The sequence below is a fragment of the Eptesicus fuscus genome, chromosome 10 (genome assembly GCF_027574615.1).
Source record: "Eptesicus fuscus isolate TK198812 chromosome 10, DD_ASM_mEF_20220401, whole genome shotgun sequence".
Classification (NCBI taxonomy): domain Eukaryota; kingdom Metazoa; phylum Chordata; class Mammalia; order Chiroptera; family Vespertilionidae; genus Eptesicus; species Eptesicus fuscus.
Genome location: NC_072482.1, coordinates 73203711 through 73227789, shown reverse-complemented (window position 1 = coordinate 73227789; position 24079 = coordinate 73203711). Strand labels below are relative to the sequence as shown.

The 24079-nt window shown below is 42.7% G+C and overlaps 1 protein-coding gene and 1 pseudogene across 1 annotated transcript; both read right to left on the bottom strand.

Annotated features, from left to right (window-relative positions):
* Nucleotides 1–238: 238 nt before the first annotated feature.
* OLIG3 (oligodendrocyte transcription factor 3) lies at nt 239–2211 on the bottom strand. The gene has a single exon (XM_008162018.3). The coding sequence runs from the start codon at nt 2209–2211 to the stop codon at nt 1393–1395; it is 819 nt and encodes a 272-aa protein (XP_008160240.2). The 3' UTR covers nt 239–1392.
* A 5460-nt stretch (nt 2212–7671) lies between these two features.
* Nucleotides 7672–7775, bottom strand: LOC114231213 (U2 spliceosomal RNA; annotated as a pseudogene).
* Between the last annotated feature and the right edge of the window lie 16304 nt (nt 7776–24079).

Sequence of the window (24079 nt, the reverse complement as noted above, 5' to 3'; positions counted from 1 at the left end):
GAAACAAGGAGCTCAAATATCACAAGGCTACCAACGTTGATAATGCCCACATTAGGAGGACATTTAGTTGTAATAATTAACACCAATGTATATGACCTCTTTACCTGTAAATGACCAGAGCAAACTTCACATCTGCTCACCCATCCAAATCTCTCACCCAGACCCAAATACACCTTTCTGTGTCCACATGTGCCCTACCCACGACCCCATCTTCAAAAATGTTAGGCAAAGGCAAAGCCAGGATTTAAAGGTTCTTTTTTATTTGAAATCTCATCCAGAAACACTGGTTATTAATAAATATATCATAGTTATCAAGAATATATAAAAAATAAAGACAGGTATTGTCTTTGAAGCCCTAACAAAATACTTCAAGCAAATGTTCAGGAAAATAAAAACGCACCCCTCCCCCAACCACGATACGTTTTCAAAGCTGCTGGTAGAGAGCCTACCCCGCATGCAGAATAACTGAGCAAGGGGGGAGTGAGGCAAGCTGGTGGAAGGAGCTCAGGCTCTCGCAGTCGCCCCTAGAACAGCCGTGGAAGGTTGGGAGTGGGGTTTGAAGGGGTTGGGGTGGGAGAAGAAGCGCATGTGCGTGAGTTTGGGTCTTTGCACTCTGCCCCCGTTTTCATTTCAAACAACCACAGACAGATGATATACGGAGTACTTGGGAGAATTCACTAATAAATCCTTGTTACAAGGAAAATGGCATCACGGCCTGCACAACATGTTTAGACAAGATTCATGTAGAAGCGTGCATGCATTCTTTTGACCTACACTGCGTCCCAAGGAAAACGCACATAAGAGATGTCATGCCCTGGACCGGAGGTGAGACTCAGAACTTGGGTCTTTATCTTTCTCTCTCTCTCTCCAGTGTCTCTAGAAAACAAAACAACCGTGGAGAGGACAGTGACCATCAGAATGGCACCCCTCTAAAGGAAATATTTACATTTGTTTTGCACAAAAGGGGTGGTTGTCTTTTTCAAAGCGAGAACACAGAGCCAGAGAAAGCCAACTCCAAAGTCCCTTCGCAGGTTTTTAACTGCACAGACCCCCCCAATTCATACAGCAAACGCGGTTTTGCTAAGAGCATACGGTAGGGAGAAAGACTGGCGCGGCATGGGGAAAAGAAGCATGCATGCGAAACACACGACGTCTGGTTCGAGTCCCCCTTCGCTACCACCTAGAAATTGCAGTTTGGTTTCGGTCCGGTCCTTTCCCTCCGGGGGTCAAGTGGGGTCTGAGATCTCTCCGCCTGTGCGGGAGGCCACGGGGCCCGGGCCCACCCTCCCGCCAGCCGAGGGCCCAGCCTCCCCGTTCCCTCCCGGCCCGGCCCGGCCCCGCGGCCCCTCCCGCCGCTCTCCCTCCTTCTCCGCAGCCGGGCCAGCCCGCTGCTCACTTGAGCAAGTCCTTGGACTCGGCCGACAGCCGGGCCATGTTGGCGGTGGAGAGAGCGGACAGGTGCGGCGCCGGCGGCATCTGGCAGATGGTGCAGGGGCAGGGCAGCCCGGCCCAGTGCTGGAAGCCGCTGCCCAGCTGCAGCGCGGGCGGCGTGGAGGGCGCCTTGAGCAGCGAGTGGGGCGGCCGAATGGTGCCGATGGCTGGCAGCGAGGCGGCGGACAACGGGGACGAGGCGTTGCCCGACGACAGCGCGCCGCCCAGGATGGGGTGCACCGGGTGCACGGCGTTGGCGGCGTGCGCCGGGTGGCCGGCCGAGTGGCCCATCGTCCCGCAGTGGAAGGCCGAGTGGTGGCCCCCGTAGATCTCTCCCACCAACCTCTTCATCTCCTCCAGGGAGCTGGTGAGCATCAGGATGTAGTTTCTGGCCAGCAGGAGCGTGGCGATCTTGGAGAGCTTGCGCACCGAGGGCCCGTGCGCGTAGGGCATGACCTCGCGCAGCCCGTCCATGGCGAGGTTCAGGTCGTGCATCCGCTTGCGCTCGCGTCCGTTGATCTTCAGCCGCAACTGCTGCAGGTCCTGCTCCGACAGCTGCTTCTTGATTTTGTACTTGCTGCTCTCACCTGCGGCCTTGGCGCCGGCCCGCGAGAGGCTTTCCCCGGGCATCTTCTGCACCAGGTCGCCCTGCGTGGAGGAGACCGAGTTGAGACGGCTCTCCTGGTGGTGGTGGTGTCGGTGGTGGTGGTCCCTCAGATACATCTCATCCATGTCCGGAGAGGAAGCTCTGCTGGAGACAGAGCTCGAATCAGAATTCATTTTATTACAGGGGATGCGTCCCGACCGCGGGGAGGCTTGAGGCGGGAAATTAAAGAAAATCTTGAATTAAAAAAAAAAAAATCTGCACAGCCCAGCAACCCACTGCTCAGCGACAAGACGTGAGGAGAAAAGCTGAGGCACTGCCTTCCCCGCCTTGCTCCCCCCGACTCCCCTCTCTCTGGGTAGGCAGTTCCCTGGACAGCTAGTTGGTGTGCGCTTGAACTAACCTCGCGCTGAAAAAGAGGGGCTTTTATAGAGTTGCGGCGGAGAAAAGAGACAAAAGAAACCCTCCTATCTATCCTGGGCTGGTTAGGATGACGTGCCATCATTCAGGGCGGTGCGCTTTGCTGTCCCATTTAGCAAGGATTCCTATTCATATTCATCGCGGGGCCGCCCTGGGACACCTCTGCTGAGAACCGCTAGGAGCCCCCAGGCACAAACCCCCTGATTGACACACTCACCGCGCCAGCTCACGCCTTCCCGATTTTTTAAAAAAAACTTGCTTCCAACCCAAGCCCCTTCTCAATTTCCCTAACCAAATCACACCTAAGACACCGAAGGAAGGGAAGGAAAGGGGTTAGGAAGGCTGGCAGGGATGCCTCCGCGTTTGGAGAAAGGAATTGAAACATTCTTGCTCCTCCCTTTCATAGCTACGCTCAATTTTGCACAAATGTGGGCACAGACGTCCGAACGGAACGGTTTCAGGGGCAGAGGCGGATGGAGGGCAGGTTCCACGGGCAGGTGGGGGTTGGGAGGACGAGATGGCAGTCGAAGTGCGTTCTCTCGTTTTTGTTTTTGTTTTAATTAGTTCTCTTTTCATAAACAGATAGTGTGTTCATTCTGTTAATTGGGCCCTTCTGGTGTGGCTTCCACGGGATAGTCATATCTGGCGATGCGTTTGCCCCTGACACGGCTGTGGAGATGGGTACATAGCTTTCTATGTCTTTTCTTTGGTTTTAAAGAAATTGAAAGAATTTCAGCGTTGCCCAATTCTCTAACTTCTTAGACCTGGACCCGTGGAAAAAAAAAAATCCTAGTGTTTACAAGAAGAGCATATTTAAGAAGCGGGAGGGAAGAAAACGAGCCGAGGGAGCGGGAGGAAATGAGGGACTGGAAAGCTTCCCGGGAACTCCGGAGTGTTCCTGCTCGGGCTTCCCGGGCGACGCGGACCCATGGGGGGCAGTCCCGGGCCCGCGGCTGGCGGTCTCTGTTCCCCGGGCGGAATGCGAGGCGGGCCGGGGAAAGCTGCAGCTCTGGGTCAGTAATAAACTACATGCGTGTGTGTGTGTGTGTGTGTGTGTGTGTGTGTGTGTGTGTGTGTGTGCGCGCGCGCGCGCGATTCGGCAGCGAAAGGGCCTGGGAGAGGCTCTGTGCGCGCGCGTGGGCACTGAGGGCCAGCGCAGTGTTTCTGCGGAGCCGGACCAGGCCTGGCGTTTGGAGCTTTCAGTGCGAGTGCCTAGGTCGGCGCCGGTTTTTCCTCTCCCTTGCTGTGTTTTTGTTACTCGGGAATAGCTAAGCTGAGTGAGGGGTGGGAAGGCAGAAATCCCCGCAAGGGAGAGAGCCCGAGGGCGGCCCCTAAGAGAACCTGGGCACCGCCGCGCTCTGCGCGCGGAGGAACCGAAGACAGAAACTAGGTTGTGCTGAGTGTCTGGGTGCAAAGTGTGACCCCGAAACGATCCGGGACCCTCGGGTAGTTAGGGCTTCCGTCCGCGCGGCACTCGCTGCAAGTCTCCAGGACGCGCGAGGAGGAGGAGGAGGAGGATGGAAAGCAGCACCAGTTGGATGGGGAGATGCAACATTGGAACAGATGTTTGTTTGTTTGTTTCTATACCAAACTTTGCTTCTCTGTAAAAAGAAAAGAAAATGGCCAGCAGTCCATCGCCAAGGCCAGGACTTCAGTGCCCGTGAAATTTGGACACAAGCATCTTATCCTCCAACAGCCTCCTCCTCCATGGAAGAAAAGTTTCTTACCATGGAGAAACCAACAAATTCCATTGATTGTGGAAAGGTTGATGTCCAAACGCACTCCTAATATCCAAGCCAAAGGAATGTTTCTTAACTCACTAGATTGGCCCATTTTAGCTCAGGGACACTTACCCCCCCTCGCCCCCCATGTGAAAAGGGGTTCCAGAGAATCCGACAGAAGCTGGGGGAGAGGCATGGTCCAGACAACAACCCTCAGAGGCTTGCCTGCTAATCAAGTGGGGGTGGGGGTGGAGGTGGAGGTGGGGGGGGTGGGGTGGGGGCGGGGAGCGCTCCACCGTAGGCAAAGTGGCTTCCCCGCCTCTGGGCAGTGCTCCAGACCGCCCCGCCAGCCTCCCGAGCCTCCTCCCCGACCCCTTGGCATTGACTTGTCTTTCCCAGGCCCCAGCTGGGAATGCTGCTCTCCAGTTTTGTACCAAAACAAAGCCTGTTTAGAGCAGAAGGGTTGCAAGTGAAGAAGTAGAAAAATCATGCTGATGAAAGATAATTCTACCTCATTAAAAATCCCCAATTTTCTCCATGGACAACATGAAATAACGTGTAAAATTCCCCCACATTGATCGAGAAGATTGCAGGGGAAAAGACGGTGGGGGGAAGCAGTCCTCGAAATTCAAGTGAACAACTCACTTGCAGGACCAGAAAGACAGGGCCCAGGGTTCCGAGAGTACGAACCAGAGATCTCTCTTCCTGGGCACAGCCTTTCCACCGACCTCGACCAGCTCCCAGGGGGGCTGCGTTGGGCGGGGAAGGGGGCCGGGGCCTCCGCCTGCACTAACCCCTCCACCCCCAAAGGGTTTGTAGCCACAGTGGCTTGGCGAAGCTTACGTGGCAGACCTGCCATGTCCAGGCCCAGCCCGTCGGTCGCCGTCCGGGACACAGTGCGCCCTCTCCTTTCTGGATGCCCTCTGCTTTCCCGAAGGGCCGCCGTGACCGCCAGGCAAGCACTTTTAGGGAGGCCTTCCAGGGGTCCCAGGCTGTCCTAGGACCCTTGTTCCTCAGTCTCTATTTCTCGGAGAGATTAACTACCAGAAGCGGGAAGAGTACAGGAGCCACAACTTTGCTCGCAGTAAAATGGGTTGATACTCGCCCAGGTTCCAAAGGCGAAGGCGCCCGCCGGGCAGCTCCGGCTCCGCTCCCCAGCTTGGCCCTCGGGATAAGCCCAGAACCAGAGAAGGGGCAGGCGCGGAGCGCAGGAGCGCGAGCTGACGGAGTTTTTCCAAGGGTCTCTGCCCAGCGCCTCCCGGGTGTGTGCCGGGAGGAGAGAGTAAAGGCGTCGGCGATGGGCAGAAGCTGCTGAAGCAGCCCCAAGGGGCCCTAGCCAGAGATGCGCCGTGACCTTGGCCCTGGCCGGGGGCCCGTTGAGGGGGATCAGACTGGCCGCGAGCCGGAGCGAGCCACGCAGCGGCGGCGCCGAGCCGCGCTCTCGCGGGCCACACCCCGAGTCCTGGCTGCGCAGCGGCGGCGCGGAGGCTGGGTCCTTCTCTGGCAACAGGTGCGTTCCGAGGCCTGCGGGCTGCTCCCCGCCCAGCAGTCCGGGCTCCGGGAGAAACCTGTGCGTTTCCCAGCCTTTGTGCAACACCTGAAAGCAGCGGGGCGGCGCGGGGACCTGGTCGGAAGAGCAGCCCAGCCTTCCCCGCGCGCCCCGGGCGCACAGCCTCAGCTCTGAGATTCCCGGGGACCGCAGGCTCCTGAGGCTCCTTGTATTTCCTGACAACGCCCCCCCCCTCCCGCCCCCCGTCACCGGGGACCGTCCCTTACCCGGTGCCGGGTGCGTGCCGCTCGGTGCCAGGCGCCCACCGCTCCCTGCGCCAGCCACGGAGGTGCTCTCCAGCAGCTGCCGGCTCTGCCTAAGGCCGAGGCGATTTGGGCTCAGGAGCAACCCTCCCCCCAAAACCCGCCGAAGAGTCCAGCGGCAAGTGTCGCGCTGGCTGACCTGCCGGGAGGCTACTGCGCGGAGGCGGTCCATCAGCCAGGTCCAGGGGCTCCTGCGGATCGCCCAGCCTCAAACTTGACCAACAGAAACTTTGGCCGAGACCGGACGGCGGGAGGCTGCCCTGCGGTCTTCACCTTTTAACCCAATCCCTCTTTCAAAACCAAAAAGATAAAAGGGAACCCCAGAAAGCTCTAAAGCTGTGCCGTCATGTGCAACCGGAGAAATAGTCTGAAAACTAGTTGACCACAAGGAACTTCTTTACAAAGTACTTTCTGTCTTTAACTGAGTAAAACAATCGCTTCACAACAATAGCAGTAAGGGGGCGGGGCGCGTCAATCAAGGCTGTTAGGTTGATCTAAGAAGTCGTTACCAAAAGGAAAAAAAAAAAAAAAAAAAGACAACAGGTATTTAAAAATTAAATGTCAAAATAAATCACAGCCAAGCAGGAATCGTCTCTCGCAGCAGCACATCCCTGCTGATGGAGTTGTGGCTAGGGACTGGACCCCAGACCCCCAGTCAGAGACGCCAGCACTGAAACCCCAGCAATTAAATAGGTGCTAGAAGGGTCCCAGAGAATGGATCTGGTCCGACTGAGCAAAACGTTTCAGTTTTCTGGGTTGCCCCATATTTTGCATAATATCTTGAACACTCATTGGTCTGCCCAGTATTTCTCCTTTTTTTTTAAAAAAAATCTGATTTTCATACAGCAAAAAATAGCAGAAGTTGAAGGACAGCAGAATTTGATGAGGAGATAGTAACTGCTTTTTTGCAATGTTGGATGTGAGATTGGAAGATGCAAGGAAGTACCAGAATAGCATAAACTGATGAGTCGCTAATTATGTGAATATATAGACAAGTTAATACACTGGCAGAAGAAGTTTGATTTTAATGATGCATAAGCAGCAAGTCTGGCTAGAACTTACAGACTCATTACAATTATTTAAAGACTGACTAAAGTCAAAGGAGATATGAACGTCTGGGCTTCATTTGTAGGATTTTGCTCAATTAGTGAGCATACTTCAGTACTCTCTCTCTCTCTTTTTTCCCCCCCATTCCGGTAACATCTGCTCAATTGCCAAAACCTCTACTGAGTTTCCCACATCAGCCTATAAATTTAAAACATTTTTTTCTCAAGATTGGAATGTTTAAGATGATTTAAATACCACTAGTGATCAATCATGTAAACCAATGAGTTATATTAAAATTTGCATACTTACACACATTCTTGGCATGTGTCCTGACATTGTGGATTTGTGGTTCCATTAATACCAATAGTTTAAGAACCACCAGATGATTTCAAGTTAGTATTTTATTGTTATTAATTTAATTCTTTTGTGACCTTATAGTTAAAGCTACTATATATAATTTTATATCTTAACATAAAGTAGCACAGAATATGAAATTCTCCTTTTTATTATTGAAGTTATTACACCATCTCCTTGGTACATCCTATTAGATAGTTAAATATTGCTGTACTCTTTGCTTAACATGCTTAAGGAATTTAGTTTTATTTCAGAGATAAATATTCTATTAGAAATAAATATGTTAGGTAGCATATTCATAATTTTCATTTTCTGTTCAATAATATTCAGGTTTATACAAAAAGTATATACTACACTTGATCTTAGCCAAAAGGCTGAGAAGCGATTATACAAAAAGTATATAAATAAAAGATACCACAAAGGCATTAGAATGTAAGAACCTATGTTTAGAGCAAGAGAGGATAAAAGAGATGCTAACACTTGTGTCATCAACTTATTATGCTACCTTTTCATTATCGGTATCTATACTTGTACATTCTGAAACATACATGTATATTTGCATAAAGTTAAATACATTAAAATGTTTATTTGAAGCCTTTTAGTCCTAAATGAAAAGGAATAAATTATTTTTCAGATGATAATAAAGACAAAGTTTTATATATCTGTTCATAAATAGAGTTGTATTTGAAATGTTATGTGGACTCTTAACAAATATAATTTACATACATTATTTTGAGAAGATGATAATTAAGGACTCTGCTACTGAATCCTGAAAAGTCAAAATGGCAGTTTTCAAAAATTGACATTTCCATGACTGATTGATTTTATACAGAATCTCTGATATGGACCAGGTGGACTCTGCTCCATTATTTCTAAAAGCAAATGAAAATGTCTTTCCTCATTAGTCCATTGTATTTTTCTATTTATAGCTAAGTCTTGTTTTGTTTTCATAACACCAACAACATGAATGTAAAGTTTCTAAGACCAAATTGTCACTATTTACAATATTGGCTGAATTTTCATCTTTACACTATGTTATAATATGTAATAAAACTTAAGCAATTATCCAGGCAATACAAGCCTCAGGTTACTTTTATTTAGGTTTGTGTGGGGGTGTGGAGGGTAGAGAGGGAGAAAGCAGACTGGAAACAAACCATTACTCAAAGTTTCTAGATATTTATCATTCTGTATTTTACATGCAGATGACTCTGAGTCTGCTATTTAACAATTGAAATGATATTCTCAATAGTACTATCAAGATCTGGATGTAAAAACAGTTTTTATATTTGGAATATGTTATTTTTTACAACATAAACTAATAATGAAAATAATTATCTTTTTATAACATGACATTAAGATATCGATGAAACTTGATAATTTTCCAAACCCTCGTATTTCCTTAGTAATTTCAATTATCTTATAACCATTGATAATAGGAAATAGAAGAATATTGAACTACTTATATTTACAGAGGTGATTATTTCAATTAGATACTTTATCACTTTGTTTTTCTTTCTTTTTATTATGGCAAGTATAATAAATACAAGTAGGCTTTCAGAAAAAAACAACACCTTTGAAATGAGAAGGACCAGGAAGAGAAGGAGGGTGTAGTAAATATTGTGTACATGTCCTTAGTTTACAATACACAAACTTAATCCTACTCTTAAGTGCACTTAATGGAGTTGTTTGTATGAAAGCACTCCCAAAATATGTGTTTATTTAGAAATTTATGGAAATTGTGACATTGATGCTGATATAATATTCTAATATAGAGCACATCTGTGGCTATTTTTCAAAGTCAGAGGTGTAGCCAGTTTGAAATAAAATCAATGCCCAGAAGACTCTGGCACTCTCACTCACCAGTCATGCATCTGCCATACGTGAAGCCAGTCAGATTGCGTGAGATAGGGCTGTGAGAATGAACACTGAGCAATCCTTGGGGGATGGTACTTCTGAGTACTGGGATGGCTCAGAAAGTGCTGTGGAGGTGAAGTGGAAAACCGAGAACGCTACCAGACTGAAACCCTGCTAAGGAAAATAATTTTTGAAAGTCAATACTGTAGATATCCTAGTGCTGCTGGACAGTGTTCCCAAACAAGTTCTTCATTTTTTCTATTGCTAAGAAGAAAAATAAGAGAACTTTCAGCTTTATATTGAAGGACAGCGTCAGTGTCCTAATTGCTCATAATGCAATTATGTAATACAATTACTTAAATAAGAATATGAAACTAGAAATTCATAGTGAGAAAAAACACGTTTATTTTGTCAGCATGATTTATAAGCTTATTTAAAATTATTTGCAGAGTAAAAATTCTTTTTCTCTGAACAAGAACTTTTATATGTGATTTATTTGTATAAAAAGGAATCAAATGCAATCGTGTAATTTTCAAGTACACTTGCTATAATTGCCCTGTCTCTTCATCTTTATCAAAGTTTTGCCTTCTGTAAAAGTAAAGAAGGGGAGCACAGCTCTTTTGCTCCCATTAGATTTATTAATTAAAGTAATTATATTAAATAGAAAATAATGCCCCAAACAGACACCCATTAGAAAAATATTGCTAGAAGGTCTATATGGCAGGAAAGATGTTGACCAAGAGCCTATAACCAATTTGCCTTAAGGGTTTTAAGTAGCTGCAAAAACTAAAACCCAAAGGGCATATGCAGATTGGAGTTGAAAACCTTTTTTAAAACAAGACTAGAATAACAAGGGAATAGTCCCTCTCCATGTCTGTGGTGTCCTTCATGTCCCTTTGATAAAGCCATCAATAACAAAGGGGACAAAAATAAACATCAGCAAATAATATAAATGCATAAAGAATACTGTGTAGTTTTTTTTTTTTTTTAATAAGTTGTCTTCTGGCCAAAGCTTGAAAATACCATGAGCTTATAGAAAAGATGAGCTCTTAGAGAGCTATAAATAAGACATCTTGATAATTCTTAAGTTGTAAACAGAAATGTCACTTCCACATTAATGAGAGGGCCCACTTTATGCTATGAAAACCAGAGGCAGATATTATACTTGAAAGACTTCACAACCCATCAAATTTCTTGGGTAGGAGTTGCTGCTTACCAGCTGTGCAGACTTACACAAGTTTCTTACTACTTCTGAACTTCTATCTTGTCATCTGCACAATGAAATTAATACTCATGACAGATGCCATTGTGAGGATTAAATAATAGTGTTTTGCAAACCTTTTAAAATCACAATTTTGAAAGAAAATTCTTATTTTATCATCTGTATATGTTCTTACCAGTCCACAATCTTTGTCCATCTTTATTCTTTTATAGCTTGCCTTATAAAAATATTATCCTGGTAGTCTTTTTAAATTTTTCTCTTACCTCCCCTCACTATTAAGACAGGGACCCATTCTTTCCTATGCCCCTACCACTTGGCAAGCTGAGAATTAGTAATGTAAGAACACCAAGGTACCTCTCAGAAGTTGGAGTAGATACCTGGAACGTGTTGTGGCTTTTAAAAATAAAATTGAGGTATAGAATCCACTAGTTTTAGGAGGCAGTATGACAAGTTCTCGGTCCCTCTAAATAACATGCTAGGGAGAAAGCCAAATGAAAACAGAGTTTTAATGAAAAGGCAGTTATCTGCAGAGTCAAATTCTCTTGATAGGTCTGGTGAGAGGAAAACTGAGATTTATCAATGTGGAAGTCATTGACAATCTATGATAAAAACAGTTTTAATGGTATAGTGGGGGTAGTAGTCACAATGGAGTAAATTTGAGAAAAGGCGGGGTGGAAAAAATGGAAAATGTAACAATAAAAACTCTTTCAAATAGTTTTGCTAAAAGAGAAGCAGAAAAATTATACAATACTGGAGCAGTATTTCTTTTGTTTTTTGAAGATGGTAGAAATGACAACATGCTTGTATATTTATGGGAATAATCTAGTAGTAAGAAGAAACTGATGATGCAGAGGAGAGAGGGGACAATTGCTAGACCCATGCCCTTGAGTAGGTGAGAAGGGGTGGACACCACATACAAGTAGAGGGGAAAGGCCTTTCACAGGAACACAGAAAGGATAGCGAAAAGGAAGGCGATGCATAGACCCAGATGCAGGGATGTAGGTGGAAGTGGGGGTTGGTGCTTTCGGAAGATTTCTTCTTTTAACCCTATTTCCTCAAATATTATTAAGAAACAAAGTCATAGCTGAAAGTGAGAACTGGGGAATGAGATATTGAGGATTTAAAGAGACAAAAGCTATGAACCAATCTTTTAGGAGAATGGGAAGTAAGTGGACTAAGAACTATAGAGGGGTTGTCACATCACACATACATGAAGATTGCACTATGGGCACCGCCATTTAGTCATCCACTGGCTAGAAAGGACCCTGACACTGGGGATCCTGGGCCTACCACACAGATACCACCAGTTGCTTGTCCAAGTCACTCCTCATTTTCTTCCTTGTAAACAGATGTCTATTTTGTGAACATGAGGTTGCATGAAAATGAAAAGCCAACCTATTGGCAGAGCAGAAGGGAAGCAAAGAGCAAGCACTGATTAAACCCCAGAGCGGATCTGGATCAACTTCCCAACAATCTTTTTACTGAATCTAATAAATGTCTTAAATTGTTAAAGCCACTTACTTGGGTATTCTATTACTAGCAGCCATATGCATTTTAACTGATATCCCTAGATTTCAAAGTGATAACCAACATTTTTAAATTTTATGCACAGTGCATGGCTATACTAGTATAAAGAACTCAGTTCCCAATTTCTTCCAAAATAAAGTACATACATTTCAAAATATTACTGAGATCCCATTTTGGGGTTTATATCCAAGAGTTGAAAGCATTATTCATGAATAGCCAGAGTGGAAGCAACCAAAATGCCATTGGTAAATGAATGGATAAGCAAAATGTGGTATATACATACAATCGAATATCACTCAATTTTAAGAAGGAAGGAAATTCTGACTAATGCAACAACATGGGTGAGGACATTATACCAGGTGAAATTAGGGAGTCACAAAAAGGCAAATACTGTAAGATTCCTGGATAGGAGCTGCTACTTACCAGCTGTACAGACTTATACAAGTTTCTTACTATTTCTGAACTTACACCTTGTCATTTGTATAATGAAATTGATACTCATGACATATGCCATTGTGAGGGTTAAATAATAGTGTTTTGCAAACATTTTAAAGTCATACTTTCGAAAAAATTTTTTCTTACCTTATCTCAGTACATATTCTTACCAATTCACAACCTTTGTTCAGCTTTATTCTCTTATAGTTTGCCTTATAAAAATGCTATCCTGGTATTCTTTTTAAAATTTCTCTTATCTCCCCTCACTATTAAGACAGGGAGTTGATAAAGGTTAACATCTAATTCATAACAGATTTGGGACTGGATCCCAGGTTCAATAACAGCTAGTGTAAACTTTCTCCATTAATAAAATGAATTTAGAAAGAGTCTTATCCTTAGTAAAGGAGCGTGATTTTTAGCACCACCTGATCTTATAATCAAGTTTTCGTGTTGCTAAGTAAAATATAAAATATAATATAATCTAGAGAAAAACTTTTCTTACATATTTGCTAATGGGAGTTATGGAATCAGTGGTGATACAATATAATCCAAAAATGGTAGTTATTTACCATGTTATTTTGATCCTTTATAGAAGAAAATGGACCTTTTTAGGAATAGGAGATTGAAGGGGCATGGGGGTGGGTGGGGAGAGAATATATTGATAAGAAAATAGTTCTGTTGCATTGAACTATCTTAACAGAGGTGATGGGGAGGTGTCTACTTTTGTCTCCACAGAAAGTATAAGGAACAATTTCATAATCTCAACAGCTATTTTCAGATTTCAAGTATAATTCTACTACATTTTCCTTTATTTTCTATTACCCAGAGTACCCCTGGCCTTTCAACACCAACAAATTAAAACAAATCAAACCTCTGCTGTATGTCATTGCTGCAAAGCTGAGTGTCATTGTTACACTTGTGCAAATAGAGCCATGAATATTTTGCAAGGGAGATCCTGAAGAAATGCCTATATATAAAACAATACATCACAACTGGGAAAGACCTGCTGTAAACACACACTCTGTGGCATGTTACTTGGAACACCAACAACCATCAAAATGCAGAAGTTTGTGATTCCAGGGCCTGGGAGCACTGCTATTTGTTTCCCCAGATTTGAGGCCATAGAGGCTGGACTGGATTAAATCTAAGAGGAATCTGTTTATCCCTTCTGCTTTAAACACCAATCAAAAGCCCTGGTCCCCTCTTGAAGGTGCTGAAATGCAAAGCAAGCTCCCCGTTCCTTTTCTCTCTCTTGGTGGCATTTGAAAGTGTAAAGCTTTGAATACCAATTGCTTGAACTGGACATATGTGAATCTCTTCTAATCCTACTAATCCTGTCCCCAAGTGCTTCTTTGTATGTGGAGGCAGCACACATAGATCTAAGTAAAAGTGGCCATAATCCTGGAAATGTGGAAAAATGTCCCAGTGTGAGAGATGCGAGAGGGAGAACTCCCTGCCAGAGGGACCTGCTGAAGAAGCTATTGTGTCAGTTCAAGGAAAAGAGAGGCGATGGAGGGGCCCTCTCACCTTTTCTGAGCTCCTGGGAGGAGAGCAAACCCACACAGCAGGCATCCTCCCTTGCAAACAGCCTTCATGCACTTGAGCAAACTCACAGAACTGAGACAGTTTCTAAAGGCTGAGAAATTCCCCCGGCGGCTGCTTTCAGTGTCTTGAACCCAGCAGGCCAGGCCTGCCAATGTGCAGACTTCATTAAGCCCCAGAATTTCCTTTTAAACAGCCGGCGTGTTTACAGATTTCTGAGCTGCTGCTCCAGCTGCAAACAGAGCGGAGAGGGGCAGACATGTTTGTTGAAAACCCAAGAAATAAAATAATCCTACAGACACTACCTTCTCAAGACCTTTCCAATAGACAGAGAAAGAGAGTAAGTTTCTAAAATTTTTTTCTGTTTTGCCAAAACGACTTGTGATTCTCTTCTGACTGGCTGCCTGCAGTTGTCAGTTAGGAGCCCGGCAGCTTTTGAACTTTCTAAAGGAAATGTGGCTGCATGGCCATCCTCATGAAGAATGCCTGAATCCACCCATTCACAATAATAACTTCTGCAAACAGACTATTTTAAAGTTTGCAGAACATTTGATTACTGATTTCTGAGTCAAGTTATATGGGCAGAGTGCTGATTAACAATAGAAGTGTTGCATTCAAAATTTTTTTGAAATTTTCAATTTTACAAACCTTGTGAGAAGGAGGTTATGGGTATTGCTACTGCCACTTGATGAAAAAGGTATCACAATTATTTATTAAATACAGTTCATTTATCTGAATAGATATGTATGTTTTTTTCAACTCAAAGGGGCCTAACATATTTTTAAAGAACCATCAGTACAATGCCCCCTTCAAGTGGTTACAACAATTTAAAGTCGTATCAGGAAACACAATTCAAACATCTTTATTTCTTCTACTGTGTTGGGTTCATTGTTGTTGCTGTGCATTTGTTCTTTTTAAAAATTATTGTTATTAAAAACTAGGTGAAAAATTTTAGGCAGTGGATATTCCCAAAACCCAAGACTTGGCAAGAAAATGGTTTTACTACATTTAATATCAAAAGAGAAAATAGTGCCATAAATAAATGAAATAAAGTACTGTGGAAAACAAGAAATAGGCCCAAAATGGAAATAGGCCCAATAAGTCTCACATTACCAACTGGAGACTTAGTCAGAAGATTCCAGAAATAGAATCTTAAACCAGTCCATCAGGAATTGCCTGATCAATAATCATTAGGCAATCTGCCTGAGACCCTACCATGCCCTAAAGGAAAGTAACTTTGCAATAACCAACCCACGTTTTTTTGCCTCATATACCTTCCTTGTCCTATTCCCTGTGTCTATAAAAGTCTTTTTATTTTGTACAGCTCCTCAGGGCTCCTTTCTGTCTGGTGGGTTGAATGCTGCCTGATTCACATAAATTTTTGCTCTAATAAACTCTTAAATTTTTTAATATGCCTCTTTATCTTTTAACAACACATAATATAACCACAGAGATGTCCAACTTCTACACCTGAGAGAAAAAAGTTAAGTATGAATGGAAACAGTAGCCTTGACAATGGTATAAAAAACAGAACAAAACAAAACAAAATAAACCAATAACCTTTCTCATCCCGCCCCCCCCCCCCCTCCCCCAAGAGACCAATTATTTTAACAAAACGTATTCTGTGTCAGGCACTATTCTAAGGGACTTACAAATATTAACTAATTGAAGCATCATAATAGTCCCATAGCATGTACTGTAATTGTTCCCATTTTATAGATGAGGAAAATGAGGTAGGCAGAGGCAGGGTAACTTGCCCCAGGCCCATGGCCCCTGAGCAACCTGTGATGCACCCAGGCAGGCTGGCTCCTGGCCTCCCCACAGCTGCCTCTGCTTCCAATATACCTATTCTGAACATATTGCTATTTATGCTGCTAGATTTCAAATTTACAATATTTAAAAAAAACAACACACCGTAAGCCCTTTAAGGGCATTAGTAACAAGATAAAAAAAATGATTTTGCTGCATCTCTTGGTAACAAATTCCAGTATAAATGGGAATCTCAGCAAGCTAAACAAATATCTTTGTAATTGGCTAACCAAACTCTAAGAAAGCTCCTAAAGAAGGTAATGTCATTCAAATCCATTGAATTCATCTACATGTTTCAGACACCTAAGAACTATTTCTCAACAGTGTGGTTTGAGAGACCTCTACAAAGTGATGTAGAACACTTATTTAGACCAGATTTGTGACTTTGGAAAACATGTTTCTCCAACATGTGTGTCAGTTTCCTTATCTCTAAAAGAACCTCAAAGGTCCAGTCTCTAAAACATTTGTGATTTTATAACTTTTGAAAATTCAGACAATAGCAACAGTAAACCTAGTAGTACAAAATAAATAAGTAAATAAATAAATAAAGACTACAGCGTCAGTAGACTGTAAGTTAAATACTACTTGGCCTTGGGATTCAGTTATCTGTGCCGGACACCTCTTGTTCCTTGCCTCACACCTTCTCATCCCACCTTTTCCTAAAGCCATTGCTGTTGGTAAGCAGCTTCACACATGGGTGCCTGACAGCTTTCATGTCTGGCTTTGTTTGCACCAAGGCCTCTGTGATGCCAGCATCGGCCTTGCACATGCACAGACCTGGAAGGGTAAGGGACTTGAGAGCCCATGATCAAATGACATCCCTTAACCCAGGATCAGTCAGGGAGGCCAGTCAATGGGTACCTATGTTTCTCTTTTTTCCCTGGGTCCTGCATGGTCAGTGCCCCAGTTACTCACAGTGGTCACCAACTGGGCATTGTACTGGATATATGGTGTGAGCTTTTAATGATCAAACCTTGTATTGTGTTAAAATGAGCATCCATTGTCATGGCCACACCAATTAGGCCATCCAACCTGGTGACAAGGACTTTGGTATGGGGGAAGGCACTAAAAGAAGGGACAAGCAGGCAGCCCTGTGCTATGCACAAGGTAACTGCAGCAGAACATCACACAGAGAGAATAGGCAGCCCAGGTTAGTTCCTTCAAATAGCTTTCCGCTGCAACACCTTCTTACAAGCGCCTGGCACAAATGAACATTAGTATTTTACAGATGGCCAGTTCCCCTCTTTTGTTTCCACACAGTGTTTTACTGGCTCAGTTTAATTGCTACTATTCCTTAAGTGAAGGTTACTTAGGGAAGTTGATTGGAAATGCCATTCTATTCTTAATCATCTGTCTACAGCTGTGGCAGAGCCATTAGCATTGTCAGAAGGATGGGATTGCAAGTCCCCTTCTCCTGCAGTTAGCCTATCCATCCAGTCTGTGCCAGGAGGTGAGTTTTAAGGAGACATTGCCTCTAACTCCACTCTTGAAAAGGAGCCTGCATTTTGGCTGACCTTGTAATTATAGGCTCTCAACCTTCTATCTTCCCTGAACATTTCCCATGACTTGGAAGTTCTGCCATTCTTTTCTCCTACAGTCTTCTATTATGAAAAACACTAGAGGCCTGGTGCATGAAATTCATGCACCCGGCGGGGGGGGGGGGGGGTGGGATCCCTCAGCCCATCCTGCACCCTTTCGCAGTCTGGGAGCCCTTGGGGGATGTCCAATTGATGGCTTAGGCCTGCTCCCTGCAATCTGGGAGTGGGCCTAAGCAGGCAGTCAGACATCCTTAGCGCTGCCGCTGAGGCAGGAGACGCTCCCACCATTGCTGCTGCGCTTGCCAGCCGTGAGCCTGGCTTCTGGCTGAGTGGTGCTCCCCCTGTGAGAGTGCACTGACCACCAGGGGGTAACTCCTGCATTGAGCGGGATCAGGCCAAAACTGGCTCTTCAACATCCCCCGAGGAGTCCCGGATTGCAAGAGGGGTGCAGGTCAGGCCGAGGGACCCCACCAGTGCATGATCAAGGCTGGGGAGGGATGTGGGAGGTTGGCCAATCTGGGAGGGACTGCGTGAGGGCTCCAGGGTGTGTCCAGCCCGTCTTGCTCAGTCCTGATTGGCCAGACCCCAGCAGCAAGCTAACCTACCAGTCAGAGCATCTGCCCCCTGGTTGTCAGTGCATGTCATAGCAAGCAGTTGAGCGGACTTAGCATATCATTAGCATATTATGCTTTGATTGGTTAAACAGACAACCGGACACTTAGCATATTAGGCTTTTATTATATAGGATTACATCTTCTAATGTAGCTTTTTTTTTTCATCTTCCCCAATGAAACACTGCAACCATTAAACACTAACTCCCCATTCTTCTCTCCCCACCCTCCATCCCTAACAAGACTACTCTAGGTAACTTATATAAGTAGAATCATACAAGAACTGTCCTTTTGTCATTGGCTTATTTTATATAGCATGAGATCCTTAAGGTTTATTCATATTGTAGCATGCATTAGTTCCTTTCTTTTCAAGACTGAAAATGATTTTATTGTATGTATGTATATATCACACTTAGCTTATCCATTCATCCCTCAATGGACACTTGGGTTACTTCTCCCTTTTGACTATTGTGAATAATGTTGCTATAAACATGGGTGTACAATTATCTACTTAAGTCTCTGATTTCATTTTGAGGGGATGTATATCCAGAAGAGAATTGCTGGATCACATAGTAATTCTATGAGGAAACACAGCAGCCCATACCATTGTACATTCCCACTAGTAATGCACAAAGTTTCCAATTTCTCCATATCTTTGCCAACATTAGTCACTTTCTGGTTTGTTTACTTTTTGTTTATAAATATCCTAATGGATGTGAAGTGGTATTTCATTCTGGCTCTTTATCCTATTACATTGGTCTATAGGTCTGTCTTTATGTTAGTATCACACTGTTTTGATTACCATAGTTTTGTAGTAAATTTTGAAGTCAAGAAGTATGAGCTCCAGCTTTGTTCTTCATTTTTAAGGTTGTCTTGGCCATTCAAGATTTCTTAAGGCTCTATATAAATTTTAGGATAAATTTTTCTGTTTTTACCGAATAAATCATTGGAATTTTGGTAGAGATTGCATTGAACCTGTACATTGTTTTGGGTAGTGTTGATATCTTAACAATATTAAATCTTCAATTACATGAACACAGGATGTCTTTCCATCTGTTGGTGTCTTTTTTATTTACTTTCATCAATGTTTAGTTTCCAGTGTACATGTATCACCTCCTTGGTTAAATTTATCCCTGAGTATTTTATTCTTTTGATCCTATTGTAAATGGAATTGTTTTCTCAGTTTCCTTCTTAGATATTTTATCTAAAATAGTTTTTAATAAATAAAAATATAACACTTTTACCAAATTTCCATCCAAATCTTATTCTAAAGATGCTGGTATGATGAACAATGTAAAAAGAGGTTGACCAAAAACCAATCCCATGCCCAGCCAGCATAGGTCAGCGGTTGAGCATTGACCTATAAACCAGGAGGTCACAGTTCAATTCCTGGTCAGGCACATGCTGGGGTTGTGGGCTCAATTACCAGTGTGGGGCATGCAGGAGTCAGCCAATCAATGATTCTCTCTCATCATTGATGTTGCTATCTCTCTCTCCCTCTCCCTTCCTCTCTGAAATCAATAATAATAATAAAAATTCCCAGCTCCTACACTCCCTCTGATTGATCACGCTTCTGATGGCAGGAAGCCACTAATGAAAATACACAATCCAATTGGAATTTTTTAAAAAGTAAGAGAGCATTGAGATGTTGTTCTTATATCAAAAATAGTTCATATTTTTAGTATCTGACAGGGTACATCCATCGATTGCCTCCTGCATACCCCCTACAGGGGATTGAGCCTGCAACCTAGACATATACCCTGACAGCGAATCAAATTGGTGACCTCCTGATGCATGGGACCACACTCAACCAACTGAGCCACACAGGCCAGGCTAAAATGTACTTTTCTTCAGGGGTGGACATGAATCTGTGGTGGTCAGTAGGCAAAGGCTGAATAGCGGACACCCAAAGCTATAAATGTTGTCTTACAAGAAAACAGGGTCTTAGCAGATGTGATTAAGTTAAGGATCTTGACAGGAAAGATTATCCTGGATTATTTGGGCAGCCCTTAACTTCAATCACAAGTGTGCTTATAAGAAAAAGGTAAAGGGAGATTACACTCAGAAAAGAAGGAGGCAATGTGATCACAGAGGCAGGGACTGGAATAATGCAGTCAAAGGTCAAGAATGTTTGCAACCATTCTGCTCCCTTCAAAAATCAGATAGATCATAGCAAATGATGGTGGATTACTTTGGGTGGCAGCCCCAATTGCAGGTGGCTTTCCAATATAATATTTTTACAGCAATAGACCAAAACAGGTTATTGACCTTCTGAAAGCCTTATTTTTTATTCTATCAAGAGAGAGAATCCAAATAAGTTGTCCCTTTCCAGACAATGCTAGCAGTATATATTCACTCTTTTTCACCAGAACTATATTAATTCTCCTGCTTGCTATCGTGATATAATCTTAGGGACCTAAATCCTTCACAGTCCACAAAATATCATGCTTGGACACATGATTGTACATTGGACCTTCTAAGAAAGAAGTGACAAACATCATGGAATATCTTAGTAAAGTGTTATAGAATAGAAGATAAATCCAGTGAAGATTCAGGGACTTGACACATGATGTAATATTTAGTGGTCCATGGTCTTTAATTGTCCTTGCTAGGACAATTCTGCTAAGATAAAATATTGTTCCTCACACCTTCTCCCACTAAGAAAGAGGCATTGTACTTACTTGATGTATATCTTTAAATTTTAGAGTTAGTAAATCCCATTTCGGGAATATGTTAATTCACATTAAATTCCTTTATAATAATGTTGCTTCCTGCAAAAGGAAATCTAACAATACCTATTGGTGGAGAGAATATAAGATATTAATCTCTTACACATTGCTGATGAAAGTATAAATCAATAGGCAATTTGGAAAGCTGATTGACATTATGCTATAAAGTTGAAATTCACATGTCCTTTGACTTGGTTTTCCTCTTTTAATAAGGTATCATGTATATGGAAACATGCAGAAATTTTTTTTGTCACTGTTCATAATAACAAAGCAAAGGAATTGTGTAAATTAATTGGGAGTATTTATATAATATAATATCATGTAAGTCAAATAAATGAATTATAACATTGAAGCACTATGGATAAATCTTAGCAAGACAATGTTAAATGAAAAAGTAAGTTTCCAGAGATGACGTATAGTATTATGAATTAGAAAGTTAAAAATAAGCAATATACTTTTAGGAATACATATAGATGTGATAGGTTATCAAAATCACCCAACAAGATTCAGGATAGCAGTTGACATGGCTTGAGGGAGACAGGAAGATAAGATGGAGAACAACATTGGTAATATAAGTTTTGGACAAATATTCTAGTTCTATGTATGGTGGGTAGGTTCATGCAGTTCATTATATTATTAAATACAAGTAAACAAACAAATATATAAATAAAAAAGAGCCTTGCATGGGTCAATGATGAGAATGTGTTACAAACCAAGTATTGTGATTGCCCCTGTTCTCTATGAAATAAAGTCAGTTCTTTGAATTAAGCTATTGTGTCTATAGAAATTCCCATTAAAAAATAAATATCAATGTGAGCCATTATCCTTCCCTTAATATAAAAGTATATGTAAGTTTACATATTCTTGCACAGAGTAGGATACTGAGATTGAGATGCTAGATAAGTGAGATTTGATGAGGAAGGATAGAAAGTTTGGGAAGAACCTGAAAAAGTGAAGGGGCCTGGCCAGAGTGGCTCAGTTGTTGAGCATTGTCCTGTGCACCAAAAGGTTGCTGGTTCAATTCCCAGGCAGGGCACATACCTGGCTTACAGGTTGGTTCCCAGTCGGGGCATATACAAGAGGCAACCAATTGATGTTTCTCTCATACATCAACGTTTCTCTCTTTTTCTCTCTAACCAAGTCTTTGGGTGAGGATTTAAAAAAAAAAAAAAGAATAAAGTTGGACCCTTATAAATAAAAAGGTGAAGGGGAGAAATTTCCTCTGAAGGAAAGAGAGGAAGGGTGTTGAGTGGGATGAAGGAGATTTTTAAAAAGTGTGCAGGATTACCTTTCCTTTGTTTAAAATATTATCAAAACCTACCTTTACCCTAGCTAGTTTGGCTCAGTGGATAGAGTGTTGGTCTGTGGACCAAAGGGTCCTGGGTTTGATTCCGGTCAAGGGCATGTACCTTGGTTGTAGACTCCTCCCTAACCAGGGCCCTGGTCAGGGCTGGTGCAAGGAGGCAACCAATCGATGTGTTTCTCTCACATCAACGTTTCTCTCTGTCTTTCCCTCTCTCTTCCACTCTCCCTAAATATCAATGGGAAAAAATTATCTGGTATGGATTAACAAACAAAATGAACAAAACAAAACAAACAACAAACAAACAAACAAAAAAACCTTGTCCCAACTCACTTACTTTCTAATTACTTATTTATTTCCTGAATATAGGAGTTCACAATCTAAGCAAGCATAGTTATATGATTCCAAAGTTTGATTTGAACTATCTTGAGCAAGTATTAGGACTCTAAATTTTACTTATAATATTTAGAAAAGAAGATAGATGAAAGTAATACATTCCATAGAGAAAATATTACCCAAATTTGTTGACCATTATTTCTCTCTCTCTCTCTCTCTCTCTCTCTCTCTCTCTCTCTCTCTCTCTCTCTCTCTCTCTCTTTTGAAAGAGGAGGAAAAACATGCAGTTATCTCCTGAATTTTAATTTAAATAATTAATCCTAACTGTAAAAAAAATTCTATTGGGACAAATTTTCTTTTTAGTTCATGTCTCCACAACATTAATATTCTATCCACGATGCCACAGACTTTCTTGTAAGTACTTTTATCTTTCTTTTTTCATAGTATTCAAAGTCAGGAAAGATATTACTTTCCAATAACTAGATTTGGGAGAGTAAAATCTCCATAAGATATAAAAAATAAAGATTTTTGTTTCCCCCATACTACACAAAAGTTTCCAAGACCTACATATGATTTTAAAATAACAGAAACCAAACATACAAAATAAAACAACACGAACACTTCATTAACACATGCTGTTTTGAAATAATCTCAGATCGTATTCACTCTAAAGAAGTATAAATGCCAACATAGGATAAGAAATGATCTGTTTATGTTTGGGCCATGTTTATAACAGTCACGATTTTATGAAGCCTTTAAGAGTTTGGCTTCTCTTTGCAGCAAGACTGTGTGTCAAGTATAATGCTTCTCTGGGACCTGTAGGAATACGAACAAAAAGATGAAATCCCTTCACTTGCTGCACTTTATTCTGTTGTCACAGTTAAAGCAATATTTATTTTCCTCCTCCCTGCTTCTTACAGGCCCATAGTAAATCAAAAAAGTAAACTCTCAGGTTCATTGTGTAAGGGGCTTACTTCTAGGCCTCTACAGTTGCCACAGTAACTAATTAGAAATTTGCATCTCTAAGAGAATTATTTAATGCTGATGTGTAAGCCCTTTTATTCCTTGGAGCTTGGCCTTTTGCAAGGAAGCTCCTGGTAGATGTTGGGCCTCGAGGTCATACTGTACAAGCTCTGAACGTAGGTGGCCCTGGTTTTCCTTTTTATCTGGATGATTCATACCCAGTGAAGAAAGTGTCTTGCCAGGTCTTTGTTGAATGGTGGGCATCTGAAAGGCGGCACTTGATTCATTTAGGCGCCATTTGTTTTAACCTGTAACTTCTTCCCCATTGCTCATTAGCTAACTCTTGTGTAATTGAGTCATGCATGTTAAACTAGTACAGTTGAGTTATGCCAACCGACCCACCAACAGGAATCTCTCCTTAGACTTGTCATAAAGTCTGAGAAGACAATGTTGCTGAAATGCAAAATGTTTTGCAGATTTGGATAATGTTTACCAGTAATAGGAAGATGAAGGCTTTCCCTGAATAGCTATTCCTTTTCTAAGGTTTAAACCTGTTTTCCCCCGGTGTGGGAAGAAGAGAGAAGCCTTCTCGTGGTGCAAAGACAGAGGCAAAAGGGAAGGGACTGGGGACTCCTGCCTGGGCATCTTTTTCTGAATCCAAGAAAGTGCCGACTACTTTCAACTGCCATCCTGTGCTGTGGGCACAGGTGAGAGATACAATCTACAATTGGGGCAAAAAGGAGGAGAAATGTGTTCAGTTCCCCCCAACCTCCTTACCAACTACTCCTACCAAAGTTGGGGAGCCCCTGAGTTTACTGCAG